Genomic DNA, 16,808 nt, shown 5'->3' on the forward strand with positions numbered 1-16,808 from the left:
GATAATCTGGGACAGAATTAGCAGTCACTTGGACAAGTGTGGATTAATTAGGGAAAGCCAGCATGGATTTGTTAAAGGCAAATCATATTTAACTAACTTGATTGAGTTTTTGGATGAGGTAACAGAGAGGGTAGATGAGGGCAATGCGGTTGATGTGGTGTATTAGGACTTTCAAAAGGCATTTGATAAAGTGCCGCAAAATAGGCTTGTCATCAAGATTAAAGTCCATGAAATAAAAGGGGCAGTAGCAGCATGGATACAAAATTGGCTAAGTAACAGGAAGCAGAGATTAGTGGTGAATGGTTGTTTTTCGGACAGGAGGGAGGTGTACAGTAGTGTTTCCTAGGGATCGGTACTAAGACCACTGCTTTGGTGTGCAGGGCACAATTTCAAAATTTGCAGATGACACAACACTTGGAATGGTAGTAAACAGTGAGGAGAATAGTGATAAACTTCAAAAGGATATAGACAGGCTGGTGAAATGAGCGGACACGTGGCAGATGAAATCTCACGCAGAAAAATGCGAAGTGATACATTTTGGTAGGAAGAACGAGGGGAGGCAATATAAACTAGAGGGCACAATTCTAAAAGGGGTACAGGTGCAGAAAGATCTAGGGGTATATGTGCAGAAATCATTGAAGGTGGCAGGGCAGGTTGTGAAAGTGGTTAAAAAAGCATACGGGATCCTGGGTTTTATAAATAGAGGCATACAGTACAAAAGCAAGGAAGTCATCAATGAATTTTTATAAAACACTGGTTCGACCACAACTGGAGTATTGTGTCCAGGCCTGGGCACCGCACTTTAGGAAAAATGTGAAGGCCTTAGAGACGGTGCAGAATAGATTTAATAGAATGATTCCAGGGATGACGGACTTTAGTTACTTGGATAGACTGGAGAAGTTCTCCTTGGAACAGAGAAGATTGAGAGGAGATTTGATAGATGTATTTAAAATCATGAAGGGTCAAGACAGAGTAGATAGAGAGAAACTGTTCCTATTAGTGGAAGGAATGAGAGGACATACATTTAAGGTGATTGGCAAAAGAACCAAAGGTGACATGAGGAAAAGCTTTTTTATGCAGCGAGTGGTTAGGATCTGGAATGCACTGCCAGGGGGAGGGGGGGGTGGCAGTTGCTGGAGGCAGATTCAATCATGGCTTTCAAAAGGGAACTGGATAAGTACTTGAAAGGAATAAATTTGCAGGGCTAGGGGGATAGAGCCGGCACGGACTCGATGGACCGAATGGCCACCCACCGTGCTGTAACCTTTCGATGATTCTATCATTCTAATGGTGGCGCAGAAGTTTCCAGGTAGTTTATCTGTTCTTCCGTAGGTTTTCCACCAATGCCTGCACCAATGGGAATGCTAATCAGCAGACTCAGAAAACTCCCTCTAGAGGCCATTGTTGAGTGTAATATTTTTTAAAGGTTCAACAGCAGTGTAATTTTTTCCAGGAAATTCTGGGCCATCTATCATACTTCAGGAGTCGCGATGCAAATGTCACATTTCAAAGTGTCAAGAGTATTTAAAAAAAGGCATTCATTTCTGACAAGGGGCCTAGAAATTTATATGCATTTCCCAATCTCCATAATTCCCTCAGGAATTAAATTCTGATTGAATTGAAGCTGTATTTATTTAACGACAATTATATTTTGTAGCCTTAAGGGAACATAGGACCACCTTAGCGGCAGAATAATTCATGTGATACGGCTCTTGTCCCTATAGAAGAGCATTATGGGAATATAGGAATATAGGAACAGGAGTAGGCCATTCAGCCCCTTGTGCCTGCTCCGCCATTTGATAAGATCATGGCTGATCTGTGATCTAACTCCATATACCTGCCTTTGGCCCATATCCCTTAATACCTTTGGTTGCCAAAAAGCTATCTATCTCACATTTAAATTTAGCAATTGAGCTAGTATCAATTGCCGTTTGCGGAAGAGAGTTCCAAACTTCTACCACCCTTTGTGTGTAGAAATGTTTTCTAATCTCGCTCCTGAAAGGTCTGGCTCTAATTTTTAGATTGTGCCCCCTGCTCCTAGAATCCCCAACCAGCGGAAATAGTTTCTCTCTATCCACCCTATCTATTCCCCTTAATATCTTACAAACTTCGATCAGATCACCCCTTAACCTTCAAAACTCCAGAGAATACAACCCCAATTTGTGTAATCTCTCCTCGTAACTTAACCCTTGAAGTCCGGGTATCATTCTAGTAAACCTACGCTGCACTCCCTCCAAGGCCAATATGTCCTTCCGAAGGTGCGGTGCCCAGAACTGCTCACAGTATTCCAGGTGCGGTCTAACCAGGGTTTTGTATAGCTGCAGCATAACTTCTGCCCCTTTGTACTCTAGTCCTCCAGATATAAAGGCCAGCATTCCATTAGCCTTCTTGATTATTTTCTGCACCTGTTCATGACACTTCAATGATCCATGTACCTGAACCCCTAAGTCCCTTTGGACATCCATGGTTTTTAACCTTTTACCATTTAGAAAGTACCCTGTTCTATCCTTTTTTGATCCAAAGTGGATGACCTCACATTTGTCTACATTGAATTACATTTGCCACAGTTTTGCCCATTCACCTAATCTATCAATATCGCTTTGTAATTTTATGTTTTCATCTACACTGTTTACATTACCGCCAATCTTTGTGTCATCGGCAAACTTAGATATGAGACTTACTATGCCTTCATCTAAGTCGTTAATAAATATTGTGAATAATTGAGGCCCCAAGACAGATCCCTGCGGGACTCCACTAGTCACATCCTGCCAATGTGAATACTTACCCATTATTCCTACTCTCTGTCGCCTTTCGCTCAGCCAATTTCCTAACCAAGTCCGTACTTTTCCCTCGATTCCATGGGCTTCTATCTTAGCTAACAGTCTCTTATGTGGGACCTTATCAAATGCCTTCTGGAAGTCCATATAAATAACATCCATTGACATTCCCCTGCCCACTACTCTAGTCATCTCTTCAAAAAAATTCAATCAGGTTTGTCAGGCACGACCTACCTTTCACAAATCCATGCTGGCTCTCTCTGATTAACTGAAAATTCTCGAGGTGTTCAGTCACCCTATCCTTAATTACAGACTCCAGCAATTTCCCCACAACAGATGTCAGGCTAACTGGTCTATAATTCCCCGGTTTGCCTCGGACTTTTTGTAAGTAGTGTGGCCGGTTTGACACTGGAGATGTGCCCGCTGCGTGCAGTACCGGGTCGATTGGTAAAATACACGAGAGCTTCATGTCAGAACCTGCCTCCACCCAGTCCAAGCGGAGCAAGTATCGATTGTGTGATTGACAGCGCCCCCAGCCAATGCGCACCGAGCACCGCGGCTCTCAACATTCCGAAACACAACGTCGCCCTTCGCCGACCAATGGGAGCGAGGGAGGCGGGATTGTTTACCCGACACTGGCAGGTTGTCGTCCTCACCCCCCCAGAGTCCGGCGGGACCGCCAGCAAAGCGGCGGGAGGGTGAGCGGAGCGGAGCGGAGCGTGGGGGGTGGGGGGCTTCCGATACACACCGAGAGCATCCCGACCTCCACTGCCCAATGTCCGTTGGCCCATCGCCAGACCGGTCTGAACCATCACTGGGGAGGATGAGAGCCGGAAAACCCTAACGCGATTGCAAACTCCAGAAAGTCAGAAGTGCCGACCCCAGGGCGGGCGGGCGGGCGGGCGGGGCTGGGTGGACTGTCACCGCACGGACCCGCCAGCGAGGGCTAACGGAGGAAGAGCTGCAAGGTGGAGTTGCATTGGTGTGGGTGAGGAGTGAGGACCGCACCCTGGGACCTCCACGCCGGAGTCCCGGGGAGATTACTGCCACCTCTCTGGTGTGGACAGTGCGATGGCGCGGTGAATGAATGAATACCTGGACACCGACTCTTGTTTATCAAATGTTTGCCCAGACTTGTCCTTACAGGAAATAATCGCCAAAGCCGCGGATAATTGAATCTATTGACAGTTATCGGCTGCTGCGCCCTGTGGTGGATGTTTCTTTAAATAAATTGTCAAGATAACCAGCAAGGAATTTCCTTGATCTCTCAGCCCAAGAGAGCTGGATTGCAACTTGAGTGTTGGATGGGTCGCTCACTATCCGATCGGCTTCTCACCCACAGCAGGGAAAAGTAAAGGCCGGCTGATCCTTTCCCCGCCTCTTCTCTCTCTCTCTCTTTCTCCCCATTTTCTTCCACGGTTCTGAATTTCCTGGTGGATCTGCGATGAGCACTCCTTTGTCGACTGGGGCGATCATCGCCATCGTGTTCAACTGCATCTTGGCGCTGCTGGTTTTAGTTCTCCTCGTTATCCTGTACAAGGCTTGCAAACAGCCTTCGACGACGGAGGAAAAGATCCCGATCGCAGACGCGAGGAAAATAAAAAGTGAAGAAAAATACTTACTGAAACCCTGACATCAACATAAAGGTGGAATAAAAATAACAAAAGTTTGAACTCTGGAAAAAAAAGAGCTAGAATTCCATCGGAAAACTGAGGTGGGAGTTTTCACAAACTGAAGCGTGAGAGAGAGAAAAAAACACAGCACGGGGTAGACGAGAATCCACTCATTTAATCAAATAATGGATCACTTAAAAGAAACTCATTTAGAAAAACTGGAAAATCTCCGGCAAGCTGGGATGTTGGCTCTTGGAACTGTAATGTGGGCAGAATCCAACGCCGGGGTTTGGAGAGGACACTGCCCGTGCTGTCCAGTCAGTGCTATCGGCGGAGGCTCTCTAGAGACGGACGTAAAATCTGTTTGACTTTTTATATATAAAAATATATTAACGTCGCAATAAGCAAGCACTAAGAGATCCGTCTCAAACGCCGTATAGAATTTTATTGAATTAAAAATGCCTTACGCGCTATTGTCCGCTTCACAGTGCAGCAGAATGCGGAGTTACACGAAGGGTCGTGGATCCGGGTGTCTCTTGACGGCGGTATGTGCTTCCAGAATTAGAAAGACAAGTGACATCTTGCCCTGTTCCCGATCGTCAGGCGCGGGTCCCTTAAGCTTTGTGTAATGTAGCTGAATTTTAAAAAAGTCTGACATCTTTGATGACATTTCATCAGCACCTGCTAACTTTCTTGTTGCACTGTTCACCATTTACTTGGACTTTTTCACCAATTTTTTTTAGTATTTCTAATAACATAAATAAATATATATATATATGACATAGTCGTTGTGAAAACTTATTTTCTCTTTTTTTTTGACACTTTTTAAAAAAACTTGAAGGGATGTGTGGTGGTTACCTTATTTTTTGTAGTAAAACAGCCAGTTGACGGATTTCGATGTTTGATTTGTAATGCGACAACATCCCTCGTTCAAAAGCGGAAATAATATCTGGTAGTAAAGACACGCAGATAAACCCGTTTGGTGATTTGGATGGATTAAATGCTGCACTCGATATGCTGTAGCGGTGTGAGGGAGACAAGGGGATAAAAGACTTGCACGCTGAAGACTGCGATGCTCAAGTCTGTTTGGTAGGTGATACAAACTTGGAGAAACTAATCACTTAAATGTATAGGTATGTATCAGATAACTGATACTGATAGAGAACCAATCTCTTGTCCTATGCCATAGCAGATAACGATGCAGAATAATAAGGAAATCTTATTGAGCAAATATAGTTTCAGGTTATCTTCTGTGTGATCATTATTTAACCAATGAGAATCTCTATGCACTGGGACCAATTTTTTCTTCATTAAAGAAAAAGATATTTGTTAAAAATGGGGATACAATTTTGAAGCTGGTGAAAAAAGTGTAGTTCGCAGCAGAATTTAATGTAGGCTTATAAAGTCAGGGAAGTGTAAGATTTACAGGTTATTCAATGGATCGTGTTCATGCTTTCACTGCTGTCTGGTTGAGCATTAATGTACTATTTGATGCAGGCAGAGTGTACTGATTTATATGGTAGGAGGAAAGTGCACAACCACAATTCTCCACGCAGTAAGTTTACAGTTTCATTCTGGCATCAATGAGTGGTGCTAAATAGATGTAGAGCATATCTCCACGAGGAGAATGGGACTTTAAAAAAGTTTAAAATATTAGTAGATCTCCCATGGCATTGCTCATATTGAGTTGGAGGATCCACTGTTTAATAAGGATAGGAGCATTATAAGTAAAACAAAATGGGATGAAATTGGTCTTGGGTGGTAGTACAAAACGGGCAATGGCAAATCTACTTAAATGGAAAAGAAAATGTGGCAGTGTGTAAAATGGGCTGTCAATTCGGTATCACCCATTTTACACGCTGCCCAAGACCACTTTTACCCTCAGTATTATAAAATAGCTGATCTCCTGTGGCGTTACTAATTGTATCTCTCTTTTCTGTAACTGACACAATTTTCTCTTGTGGTGTCTGTATTTCTCTTTTTCTCATTGTTTCATATCTCACTCCATAAGTGTAAATGTGTCATAGCTTACGGCTCCTCTCCTGTATGTCTCCAATGTCTGAGTTCTCGCACGCAGTCCTTTACAGATGTATTCAGTACCTAGGGTACACAGCAAAATGTCAGGATTGGAGAACAAGACAGTGTCACAGTGGTGTTGCATAATGCATTCGGCAAGGGTGGGCGGGGAGAGTGGAGTTTGGGAACACTCAGGAGGTTGGGGGTGTAGAAGAATTGGCAGGACTGGGATCAGTGGCAGTCAGAGAGGGCATTGGGGACTGTTAGAAATTTGGGTTTGCCATAGATACCTTCTTGGGTTCATTGGCAACAGTCACTCCATCAGGGGATCCCATACCACTTACCTGCTGGAGTTGACTCATACTGCCTAATAGCAATTTATATAATAGTGTAATCCAAGAAATGTAACAATGTGTCCCCATTGACATACAAACTGGATATGGTGTCTTTTGCACATGCCCTCAAGTGTGCTTCTTCAATGTTTTTGAAGGTGGACAGAGAAGACACTTGGTAAGACGATGCCAGATATGAATAGTTAAGCTGCTTTATTTCACAGCAAATGAACACACAGAACAACAGTTACACTCAAACTCACTTAATTAAATCAGTACAGTTTGTCTTCATGTAAGAATAGAAAATAATGAACACGCTACACTTCCACACAGTGGGTTGCCTTGGTTGACATAAACAAAAAAAAATTATAACTACCATTCTGCATTCTAACCTTCTGAGTCTGGTGAAAGCTTGTCCTCTGTTTTAAAACTTGATTGCAAGTGTGTGTCTTTGTCTCCATTTTCTACCTTCTTATGTTCACAACCAAAAGGAAGAGCCTGTGATTGAGGTTGGAACTCCTGCCAAGTGCTCAGGACAAGAGACTTCACAACAAAATGGGTGTGAGGATTTGATTGATTACCAAGACAGACTAACAAATTGCTTTTTGTTTTCAATCCTTAGGGAAACAGTATCAATGAATAGCTCATTAGCATTTTAACCACAACTGTCTCAGTGCTTTTAAAAAAAATTGTGTGACTGTACTTTGCTTTACAACAAAACCCTTAAATGTAACTTTTTTTTCTAAATCCTTTCTATGGGAAAGAAAAGGATGAAAAATCCCAAAAGTCTGGGGTGCAGAGCACTAGTGTGCTGCTGGGATCTAGGAATCCTCTATGGGTTTGCGGTATGTGAATAGTGGGGACAGCTAGGGCCTGGCTAGGTTGGATTAATGGGGTGGACTGGAGTGTGGAAGCACTGAGTAGTTGGGGATTGGAAGCATTGTAGGGGTCTGTGAGTGCTGTGGGGGGGTGGGGATTTGGAGGCTGGAAGCGTTCAAGGGACTACGGGAGTGGGGAGATAGGAGCACTGAGAGTGGGTGTGCAAGCACTGAGGGGGGCTGCAAGCAATGGTGGGGAGGGGGGAATAGGACTGGGAGTGTTGAGGGGTAGATGGGGTTTTGAGCACTAAAGGATAAAGGGCCTGGGAACAGTGAAAGGAGAGATTGAGGTTGGAAGCTGGTGTAACCTGCGTGGAAAATCCAGTTCTGACTGTCCAAAGTCAGAAAGTGATCCATCTTTAATTTCCTAGCCCTGACATTCTACATTAAAGAGCAAAAAGATTCACCCTCCATCCCCCCAAAATATATATGGTTGTAAACAGCTTTCTGTTTAAAAAAATCTCAATATTATATAATTATTAAAAGAAAGTCCAGTCTCTGTCAGAACTGCTGTTTTTTGCAGGGTGTATGGTTTGCTATAGATGAAATCAGCAGGGTCACCTCTCCATAATAGTTAGAATAGCAGAGGTAATAACAGAAAATGCTGGTAACACTTGGCAAGTTAGGCAGCATCTGTGGAGAGAGGAAGATAGGGTTAATGTGTCAGGTCTATAACCCTTCGCCAGTACCGGAAGATGTTACAGATAAACAATTTATAAAAAGGAGCAGAGCCAGGGAAATTAATAGCAGAGGTGACTGGCTGTTAACGATATCTGTCACTACACTTCACCATAGACAACTCTGTAGTGCAAAAGGAAGTAGGGAAGAACAAGAAATCATTAACTTGAAAGTACATCACAGTGAGATATTTTTAGCAAATATATAAATGATAATAAGAATATAAAGAATTGTTTTTGGAACTGTAGCCTTACACCACAGAATGTAGGTGGGATTTTCATCTTTGTTTTAAAATAAAATATTTGGCAATTACCTGCTTTGTAGCATTAACAGCCTCTTTAGTGAAAAACAGCCCCACAACCTAATAGATACTGTGAAGCAGAGTGAAAAGCTTCAGTTTCTCTAATAAACTGAAATTAATATCTTCTGAAAATGCAGAAAATATTCAGCAAGTCAGGCAGCATTTGTGGAGAAAGAAACCGAGTTAACGTTTCAGGTCAATGACGAAGGGTTATTGACCTGAAACATTAACTCGGTTTCTTTCTCCACAGATGCTGCCTGATTTGCTGAGTATTTCCAGCTTTTTCTGTTTTTAGTTCAGATTTCCAGCATCCACAGTATTTTACTTTTGATTTGGAATTAATATCTTGATGTTTTAATTAATCCAATAGCAGAATCACTGTACAAATGGAAAAAATGAGCACATGTTCAATTAATAGCCACATTTGCTGAAGCTAAGATAGAATATTTTACCCAAAGTATAAATTTCTCCACAGCTATTCAAATAACATACAGTACTTTATTTGTAAGATGCACCACAATAAAGAAATCTACTACTTTAACAAATTTTTATGTTTCCATAGGTTATCAGAAGGAGATTTATCATTAAACAGAAGAAAAAATAAATTTCATTATGAATGTATCATGTACAACAGGTTTATCGGGATACATGAAAGTGAAACCATCATGTGCTGTGAGGGAGGTGCACTGTGTTTTTTAATATATTGTAATAAAAGTTGAATGGTGCCTCATTTCTGAGCGCTGGTTGGAAGAGGCAGGTGTGCGTACATATGACCTATGCATGAATATTGATACATTTGGACACGTTGATTAAATGTCCTCACATCAAGGGGTAATCAGGCCAGGTTGGTGTCGGGGTCTCTAACCAGACTCAACAGCTTGTCCAGTTTAGCTATTTCCACTTCAGGCCCTTTTTGAATATCTTGTCCTTTCTTTGCCTAAAATGGAATGGAATAATAATAATTTGGAGCACAATACACAATATGATTAATTACATTATTAGAGACACAGTTTCAAATATTCAGTAGGATTGTATAATAAATTGTATGGTGAACTATCTCACATTCGCCGTAACCTTTGACTTCTACAGGGGCGTAAAATTACTGAGATCAGATTGGCTGCCCGATATACGCCCTGCCCAATTTTCTTTCTCATTGACTTCAATAGTTGACACCGAGCATACAGAGGAAACATTGCCCCATTGGTGCTACAATGTAGGACAAGTTCTACCCTCCAATGAACCCATCCTAATCTTGATCTTCATGCTGACACTGGATGCCATCACACAGCTTCTTTATCTACCCACCAGGGGTTGGGCTTGAGTTGTGTATGGAGGGCCACTATTCCAAGTCAACTTTCCCCTGGATGACCCACTGTTACTATGAAAGCTCATCCTTCCAGTGGAGAATATTATTTGTTAATGCTGGAAAAGAGTGCAAATAAAGGCTATCTTTTTACAATTGTTCTGCTTTTTCAGTTATTATGGCAGGTATTTACCACAGAGTTTAAAAAAGTACATAATCTGCAAGTTTCTATAAATATTTCATCCTATTTTCTTCAAGTTAACATTTTTATTTAGTAACTTCCTTATTGAGATTTTTGTTTCTAAATCAGTCTGAACAAAGAAATTTTGCAATCTAAATTACAAAATTGACAAAAACAGCTTTATAAAAAGGGCTGCTGCAGGCTCACTATATGATTTAGTTCTTCACATGGCTGCAAACAGTGAACCTTAATTAATATTTCAACTTGACCTAAAGCAGATTCTGTTGTGTAAACCTCACAATGGTGCAAAAACTACAGCTGTGGAGTGCAAACACAGCACTTGTGTGAGATCCAAGTCTTCTTAAGGACTATGCTGTGATACAGCAAGCCACAATGGGGTCTTGAAATCTCTTCATTCGTGTTTCTGCTGCATACCGACATGGTTGGATACGGAATGTTTGCGGTCTCCTGCAGAGAACTTTAAATCTTGGATTAGTGCCTGGAATGAGCCTATTCTTGTAATAAAGCAGGTTTCTCTAGGATTTGCTATCACTCCACCAGTATCACTGCACAGGTTTCTGGAAGAGGGCTATAGTTCGTGCATTTTTGACTGAATGAACCTGTGTGCAGCACTGCAATAAACATGACTTTAAAGCTATTTATTTATATTTTCAATTGAATTTTGACACATTTAATAAACAAGCATGATGACTGAAAATGCTAAACTAAAGTATGGAAACAATTAAATTGTTATTGAATTTTGCTCAGTGTTAATGACATGAAGTAATTCCACTTGGTTGGTTGGTTGGAAGGAAAAAAAGCAAGAAAGACTTGCATTTCTATAGCACCTTTCATGATGTCCCAAAGTGCTTTACAGCCAATTAAGTACTTTTTTGGAGTGTAGTCACTGTTATAATGTAGATGGAGACTGGTGCACCTTATCAATCGAGAAGTGACAGTTCCACAATGAGCCCCATGCATTGAAAATTACTAGCTTGGTGATGGCTTGTTATGTTCTGCCTGTTCTGTCTCATGGCCAAGCAAGCCACTCAGTTGTACAATCTCGCTACGAAAAGTCATAAGAATAAAAAACCGGACGGACCACCCAGCATCGGACCACTAGGCACCGGACATGACAAAGGCAAACCAAGCCCAGTCGACCCTGTAAAGTCCTCCTCACTAACATCTGGGAACTTGTGCCAAAATTGGGAGAGCTGTCCCACAGACTAGTCAAGCAACAGCCTGACATAGCCATACTCACAGAATTGTACCTTTCAGCCAACGTCCCAGACTCTTCCATCACCGTCCCTGGGTATGTCCTGTCCCATCGGCAGGACAGACCCACCAGAGGTGGCGATACAGTGATACACAGTCAGGAGAGAGTTGCCCTGGGAGTCCTCAACATTGACTCTGGACCCCATGAAATCTCCTGGCATCAAGTCAAGCATGGGCAAGGAAACCTCCAGCTGATTACCACCTACCGCCCTCCCTCAGCTGATGAATCAGTCCTCCTCCAAATTGAGCACCACTTGGAGGAAGCACTGAGGGTAGCAAGGGCACAGAATGTACTCTGGGTGGGGGACTTCCATGTCCATCACCAAGAGTGGTTAGGTAGCACCACTACTGACCGAGCTGGCCGAGTCCAGAAGGACATAGCTGCCAGACTAGGCCTGCGGCGGGTGGTGAGCGAACTAACACGAGGGAAAAACCTACTTGACATTGTCCTCACCAATCCACCTGTTGCAGATGCATCTGTCCATGACAGTATTGGTAGGAGTGACCACCGCACAGTCCTTGTGGAGACGAAGTCCTGTCTTCACACTGAGGACACCGTCCAACATGTGTGGCACTACCACCTTGCTAAATGGGATAGATTCAGAACAGATCTAGCAGCTCAAAACTGGGCATCCATGAGGCACTGTGGGCCATCAGCAGCAGCAGAATTGTATTCCAGCACAATCTGTAACCTCATGGCCCGGCATATTGCCCACTCTATCATTAACAACAAGCCAGGGGATCAACCCTGGTTCAATGAGGAGTGTAGAAGAGCATGCCAGGAGCACCACCAGGCGTACCTAAAAATGAGGTGCCAACCTGGTGAAGCTACAACACAGGATTACTTGTATGCTAAACAGCGGAAGCAACATGCTATAGACGGAGCTAAGCGAATCCACAACCAATGGATCAGATCAAAGCTCTGCAGTCCTGCCACATCCAGTCGTGAATGGTGGTGGACAATTAAACAACTAATGGGAGGAGGAGGCTTTGTAAACATCCCCTTCCTCAAACGTTTGCAACCATCTTCAGCCAGAAGTACAGAGTAGATGATCCATCATGACCTCCTCCCGATATCCCCACCATTACTGAAGCCAGTCTTCAGCCAATTCGATTCACTCCACCTGATATCAAGAAACGGCGGAGTGCACTGGATACAGCAAAGGCTCTGGGCCCTGACAACATCCCAGCTGTAGCGCTGAAGACTTGTGCTCCAGAACTAGCCGCACCTCTAGCCAAACTGTTCCAGTACAGCTACAACATTGGCATCTACCCGACAACGTGGAAAATTGCCCAGGTATGTCCTGTCCACAAAAAGCAGGACAAATCCAATCCGGCCAATTACCACCCCATCAGTCTACTCTCAGTCAGCAGCAAAGTGATGGAAGGTGTCGTCGACAGTGCTATCAAGCGGCACTTACCAATAACCTGCTCACCGATGCTCACTTTGGGTTCCGCCAGACCTCATTACAGCCTTGGTCAAATATGGACAAAAGAGCTGAATTCCAGAGGTGAGGTGAGAGTGACTGCCCTTGACATCAAGGCAGCATTTGACCGAGTTTGGCACCAAGGAGCCCCAGTAAAATTGAAGTCAATGTGAATCAGGGGAAAACTCTCCAGTGGCTGGAGTCATACCTAGCACGAAGGAAGATGGTAGTGGTTGTTGGAGGCCAATCATCTCAGCTCCAGGGCATTGTTGCAGGAGTTACTCAGGGCAGTGTCCTAGGCCCAACAATCTTCAGCTGCTTCATCAATGACCTTCCCTCCATCATAAGATCAGAAATGGGGATGTTCACTGATGATTGCACAGTGTTCAGTTCCATTCGCAATCCCTCAGATAATGAAGCAGTCCGTGCCCACATGCAGCAAGACCCGGACAATATCCAGGCTTGGACTGATAAGTGGCAAGTAACATTCGCACCAGACAAGTGCCAGGCAATGACTATCTCCAACAAGAGAGAGTCTAACCACCTCCCCTTGACATTCAATGGCATTACCATTGCTGAATCCCCCACCATCAACATCCTGGTGGTCACCATTGAGCAGAAACTTAACTGGACCAGCCACATAAATACTGTGGCTACGAGAGCAGGTCAGAGGCTGGGTATTCTGCGGCGAGTGACTCACCTCCTGACTCCCCGAAGCCTTTCCACCATCTACAAGGCACAAGTCAGGAGTGTGATGGAATACTCTCCACTTGCCTGGATGAGTGCAGCTCCAACAATACTCAAGAAGCTCAACACCATCCAGGACAAAGCAGCCCGCTTGATTGGCACCCCACCCACCACCTTAAACATTCACTCCCTCCACCACCAGTGCACCATGGCTGCAGTGTGCAACATCCACTGCAGCAACTCGCCAAGGCTTCTTCGACAGCACCTCCCAAACCTGCGACCTCTACCACCTAGAAGGACATGGGAACAACACCACTTGCACGTTCCCCTCCAAGTCACACACCACCCCGACTTGGAAAGTATCGCCGTTCCTTCATTGTCGCTGGGTCAAAATCCTGGAACTCCCTACCTAACAGCACTGTGGGAGAACTTTCACCACATGGACTGCAGCGGTTCAAGAAGGCAGTTCACCACCACCTGCTCAAGGGCAATTAGCGATGGACAATAAATGCTGGCCTCGCCAGCGATGCCCACATCCCATGAACGAATAAAGAAAAAATGTACCCCTCTCAGTTTTATCATTACTACCACCTATTAATGGGATGATAAGTAGATCAACAGGAAAAATACAACACACAACCCTCACTTCTCCCATTCCTCTGTAGTTTTCTTTCTCATTTCTGTATACAGGCTTTTTTCTTGCAAAATACAAGGTGTCCTGTAGATATGCAGATATATGTCCTCGTGTTAAATTCTAATTAATTTTGAACAGCTTGGATTTGAAGAGGGGATATTGATAGTGATACTTCCTCTTAATAGTCACTTTGAATAATGGAATTCAAGCTGTAACTAAGCAAACCAACAATTTTTATCCTTTTTTTAAAACTGAGGGCACAAAATCTTTCAATTTCTTCCCCTGTGCCACCCACTCGAAAGATAGATACAGATGAGGAAGACCACTTGAGCCATCTTAGCTCATCCCTCCAGAAAATCTCTACAATTCGCCCTTCATGACATCTAATTGTTTCTTAAATGGTTTCAGGGCTTCTGCTTCCACTACCCTACCCAGAAGTCCATTCCATGTGTTGCTCAATATTTGTGTGAAGAATATCCTGATGTCAGTTCTAAATTCGCTTTTTACTGCTTTGAATCTGAGTCCCCTTTTCCCACTGTCATGATTTAGTTTGAAGCAATGTTCCAGATCTACTCCTCCTGTTCCATTTATTATTTTATACACGTTTATAAAATTACTTCTCAGTCACTTCCTTTCAAGGCTGTAAAGCCTATTTCTTCCTACATGCAGTACTTTACATGTGTCTGTATAAAACTTCATCTGCCTTTGACCTCGTGGCTCTCAGAACTTCTTGCACAACAGCTGCTGGCACGAAACCGTGTGGTTGATGGTGAGGAGGAAAGCTGTAGACTGCAGGAAGTATCAATGACTGGTCAGATAGGCAGAAAAGTGGCAAATGGGGTTCAATCCAGAGAAGTGTGAGGTAATGCATTTGGGGGAGAGCAAACAAGGTAAGGGAATAAATGGGAGGATACTGAGAGGTGTACAGGAAGTGAGGGACCTTGGAGTGTATGTCCATAGATCCCTGAAGGTAGCAGGACAGGTAGATAAGGTGGTTAAGAAGGCATATAGAATGCTTTCCTTTATCAGTCGAGGCATAGAATATAAAAGCATGGATGTTATGCTGAAACTGTATAAAACACTAGTTAGGCCACAGCTTGAGTACTGCGCAAAGTCCTGGTCACCACATTACAGGAAGGATGTAATTGCGCTAGAGAGGGTGCAGAGGAGATTTACGAGGATGTTGCCAGGACTGGAGAATTTTAGCTATGATGACAGATTGGATAGGCTGGGGTTATTTTCCTTGGAAGAGAGGTGGCTGAGGGGTTGATTTGATTGAGGTATACAAAATTATGAGGGGCCTAGGATAAAGTGGATAGGAAGGACCTATTTCCCTTAGCGGAGGGGTCAATAACCTGGGGCATAGATTTAAAGTGATTGGTAGAAGGATTAGAGTGGAAATGAGGAAAAATTGTTTCACCCTGAGGGTGATGGGGGTCTGGAACTCACTGCCTGAGAGGGCGGTAGAGGCAGAAACCCTCAACTCATTTAAAAAATACCTGGATGTACACCTGAAGAGCCGGGACCTGCAGGGCTACGGACCAAATGCGGGAAAGTGTGATTAGGCTGGGTGGCTCGTTTCTCAGCCAGTGCGGACACGATGGGCCAAATGGCCTCCTTGTGTGCCGTAAATTTTCTATGATTCTATGAAACCACAAGCAAATATATTCAACTACAGATTTATAAGGTTTATAAGGTAATTGCAATAACATTTGCAGTTGTCACATGATTAAATGTTACATGGTCAGAGTCACGTGATCAAACTTCCAGGCATGCCTCTAACCAGACTTGGCAACCCTACTACTGCTGTTTTAGGTAGGTACTTTGGCCGCTTAGGGCTGGGCCCTTTCAAAATGATGGCAACCGGACTGTGGGTGTCAACAAAGAGATAAGTCTAGCGACCCCAATATGAGGCCCTGATTGCCCAGCTTCCCCACTGTGTTATCAACTGAACAAATTTGCAGGGCTACGGGGAAAGAGCGAGGGAATGGGACTAACTGGATTGCTCTTACAAAGAGCCGGCACAGGCTTGATGGGCCGAATGGGCTCCTTCTGTGCTGTAACGATACTATGATTGATTCTAACTGTTTCTTCCTTCTTTTGGTCTACTAGGCCAAAATTATTTCATAGAATACTGTGTATTTTGTTTATGAAATGGAATGTGAATAACGGTGTCAGGTAATTGCTTCTGATTATAAAGAAAGATGATTTACTACTGCATTAAAAATGGCAGTTTATTTACTGGAGAGACTAGTGAAGCTGCAATTGTTCACCTTAGAGCAGAGAAGATTATGGGGAGATTTAATAGAGGCGTTCAAAATTATGAAGTGTTTTGATAGAGCAAATAACTGTTTCCACTGGCAGGAGAGTTAGTAACCAGAGGTCACAGATTTAAGGTAATTGGAAAAAGAGCCAGAGGGAAGAAGAGGAAAATGTTTTCTATGCAGCGAGTAAGAGGAACAGGCAGGCAATGCAGGAATTCCCTGGGAGTGTGGCACTCACAAACCAGTATTCAGTGTTGAGTACCAGTGAGGGTGATGACACCATGGGGGAGTGCAGTCAGAAGCAAATCCACGGCACCATGGGATTCGATAGTCAGGGGGAATAGACAGGCGTTTCTGTAAATGCCGACATGAGTCCCGCATGGTGTGTCGCCTCCCTGGTGCCAGGGTGAAGGACATCATTGAGAGGGTGCAGAACATTTTG

The 16,808-nt window shown here is 43.6% G+C and overlaps 1 protein-coding gene and 1 long non-coding RNA gene across 2 annotated transcripts in view; both read right to left on the reverse strand.

Annotated features, from left to right (window-relative positions):
- LOC137326166 (uncharacterized) overlaps positions 1 to 3,243 on the reverse strand; it is a 49,347-nt gene extending 46,104 nt beyond the window's left edge. The window contains exon 1 of the long non-coding RNA XR_010964136.1: positions 3,012 to 3,243. This is a non-coding gene — a long non-coding RNA (uncharacterized lncRNA). The remainder of the gene's footprint in view (positions 1 to 3,011) is intronic.
- A 3,693-nt stretch (positions 3,244 to 6,936) lies between these two features.
- Positions 6,937 to 16,808, reverse strand: part of dnai1.2 (dynein, axonemal, intermediate chain 1, paralog 2) — a 240,567-nt gene continuing 230,695 nt past the window's right edge. Inside the window, exons 20-21 of the mRNA XM_067991157.1 lie at positions 9,419 to 9,532; positions 6,937 to 8,249 (exon numbers count right to left, since the gene is read on the reverse strand). Coding sequence (XP_067847258.1) covers positions 9,431 to 9,532 — 102 coding nt within the window. The 3' untranslated portion in view covers positions 6,937 to 8,249; positions 9,419 to 9,430. The remainder of the gene's footprint in view (positions 8,250 to 9,418; positions 9,533 to 16,808) is intronic.

This window comes from Heptranchias perlo, chromosome 1, assembly GCF_035084215.1.
Source record: "Heptranchias perlo isolate sHepPer1 chromosome 1, sHepPer1.hap1, whole genome shotgun sequence".
Lineage (NCBI taxonomy): Eukaryota > Metazoa > Chordata > Chondrichthyes > Hexanchiformes > Hexanchidae > Heptranchias > Heptranchias perlo.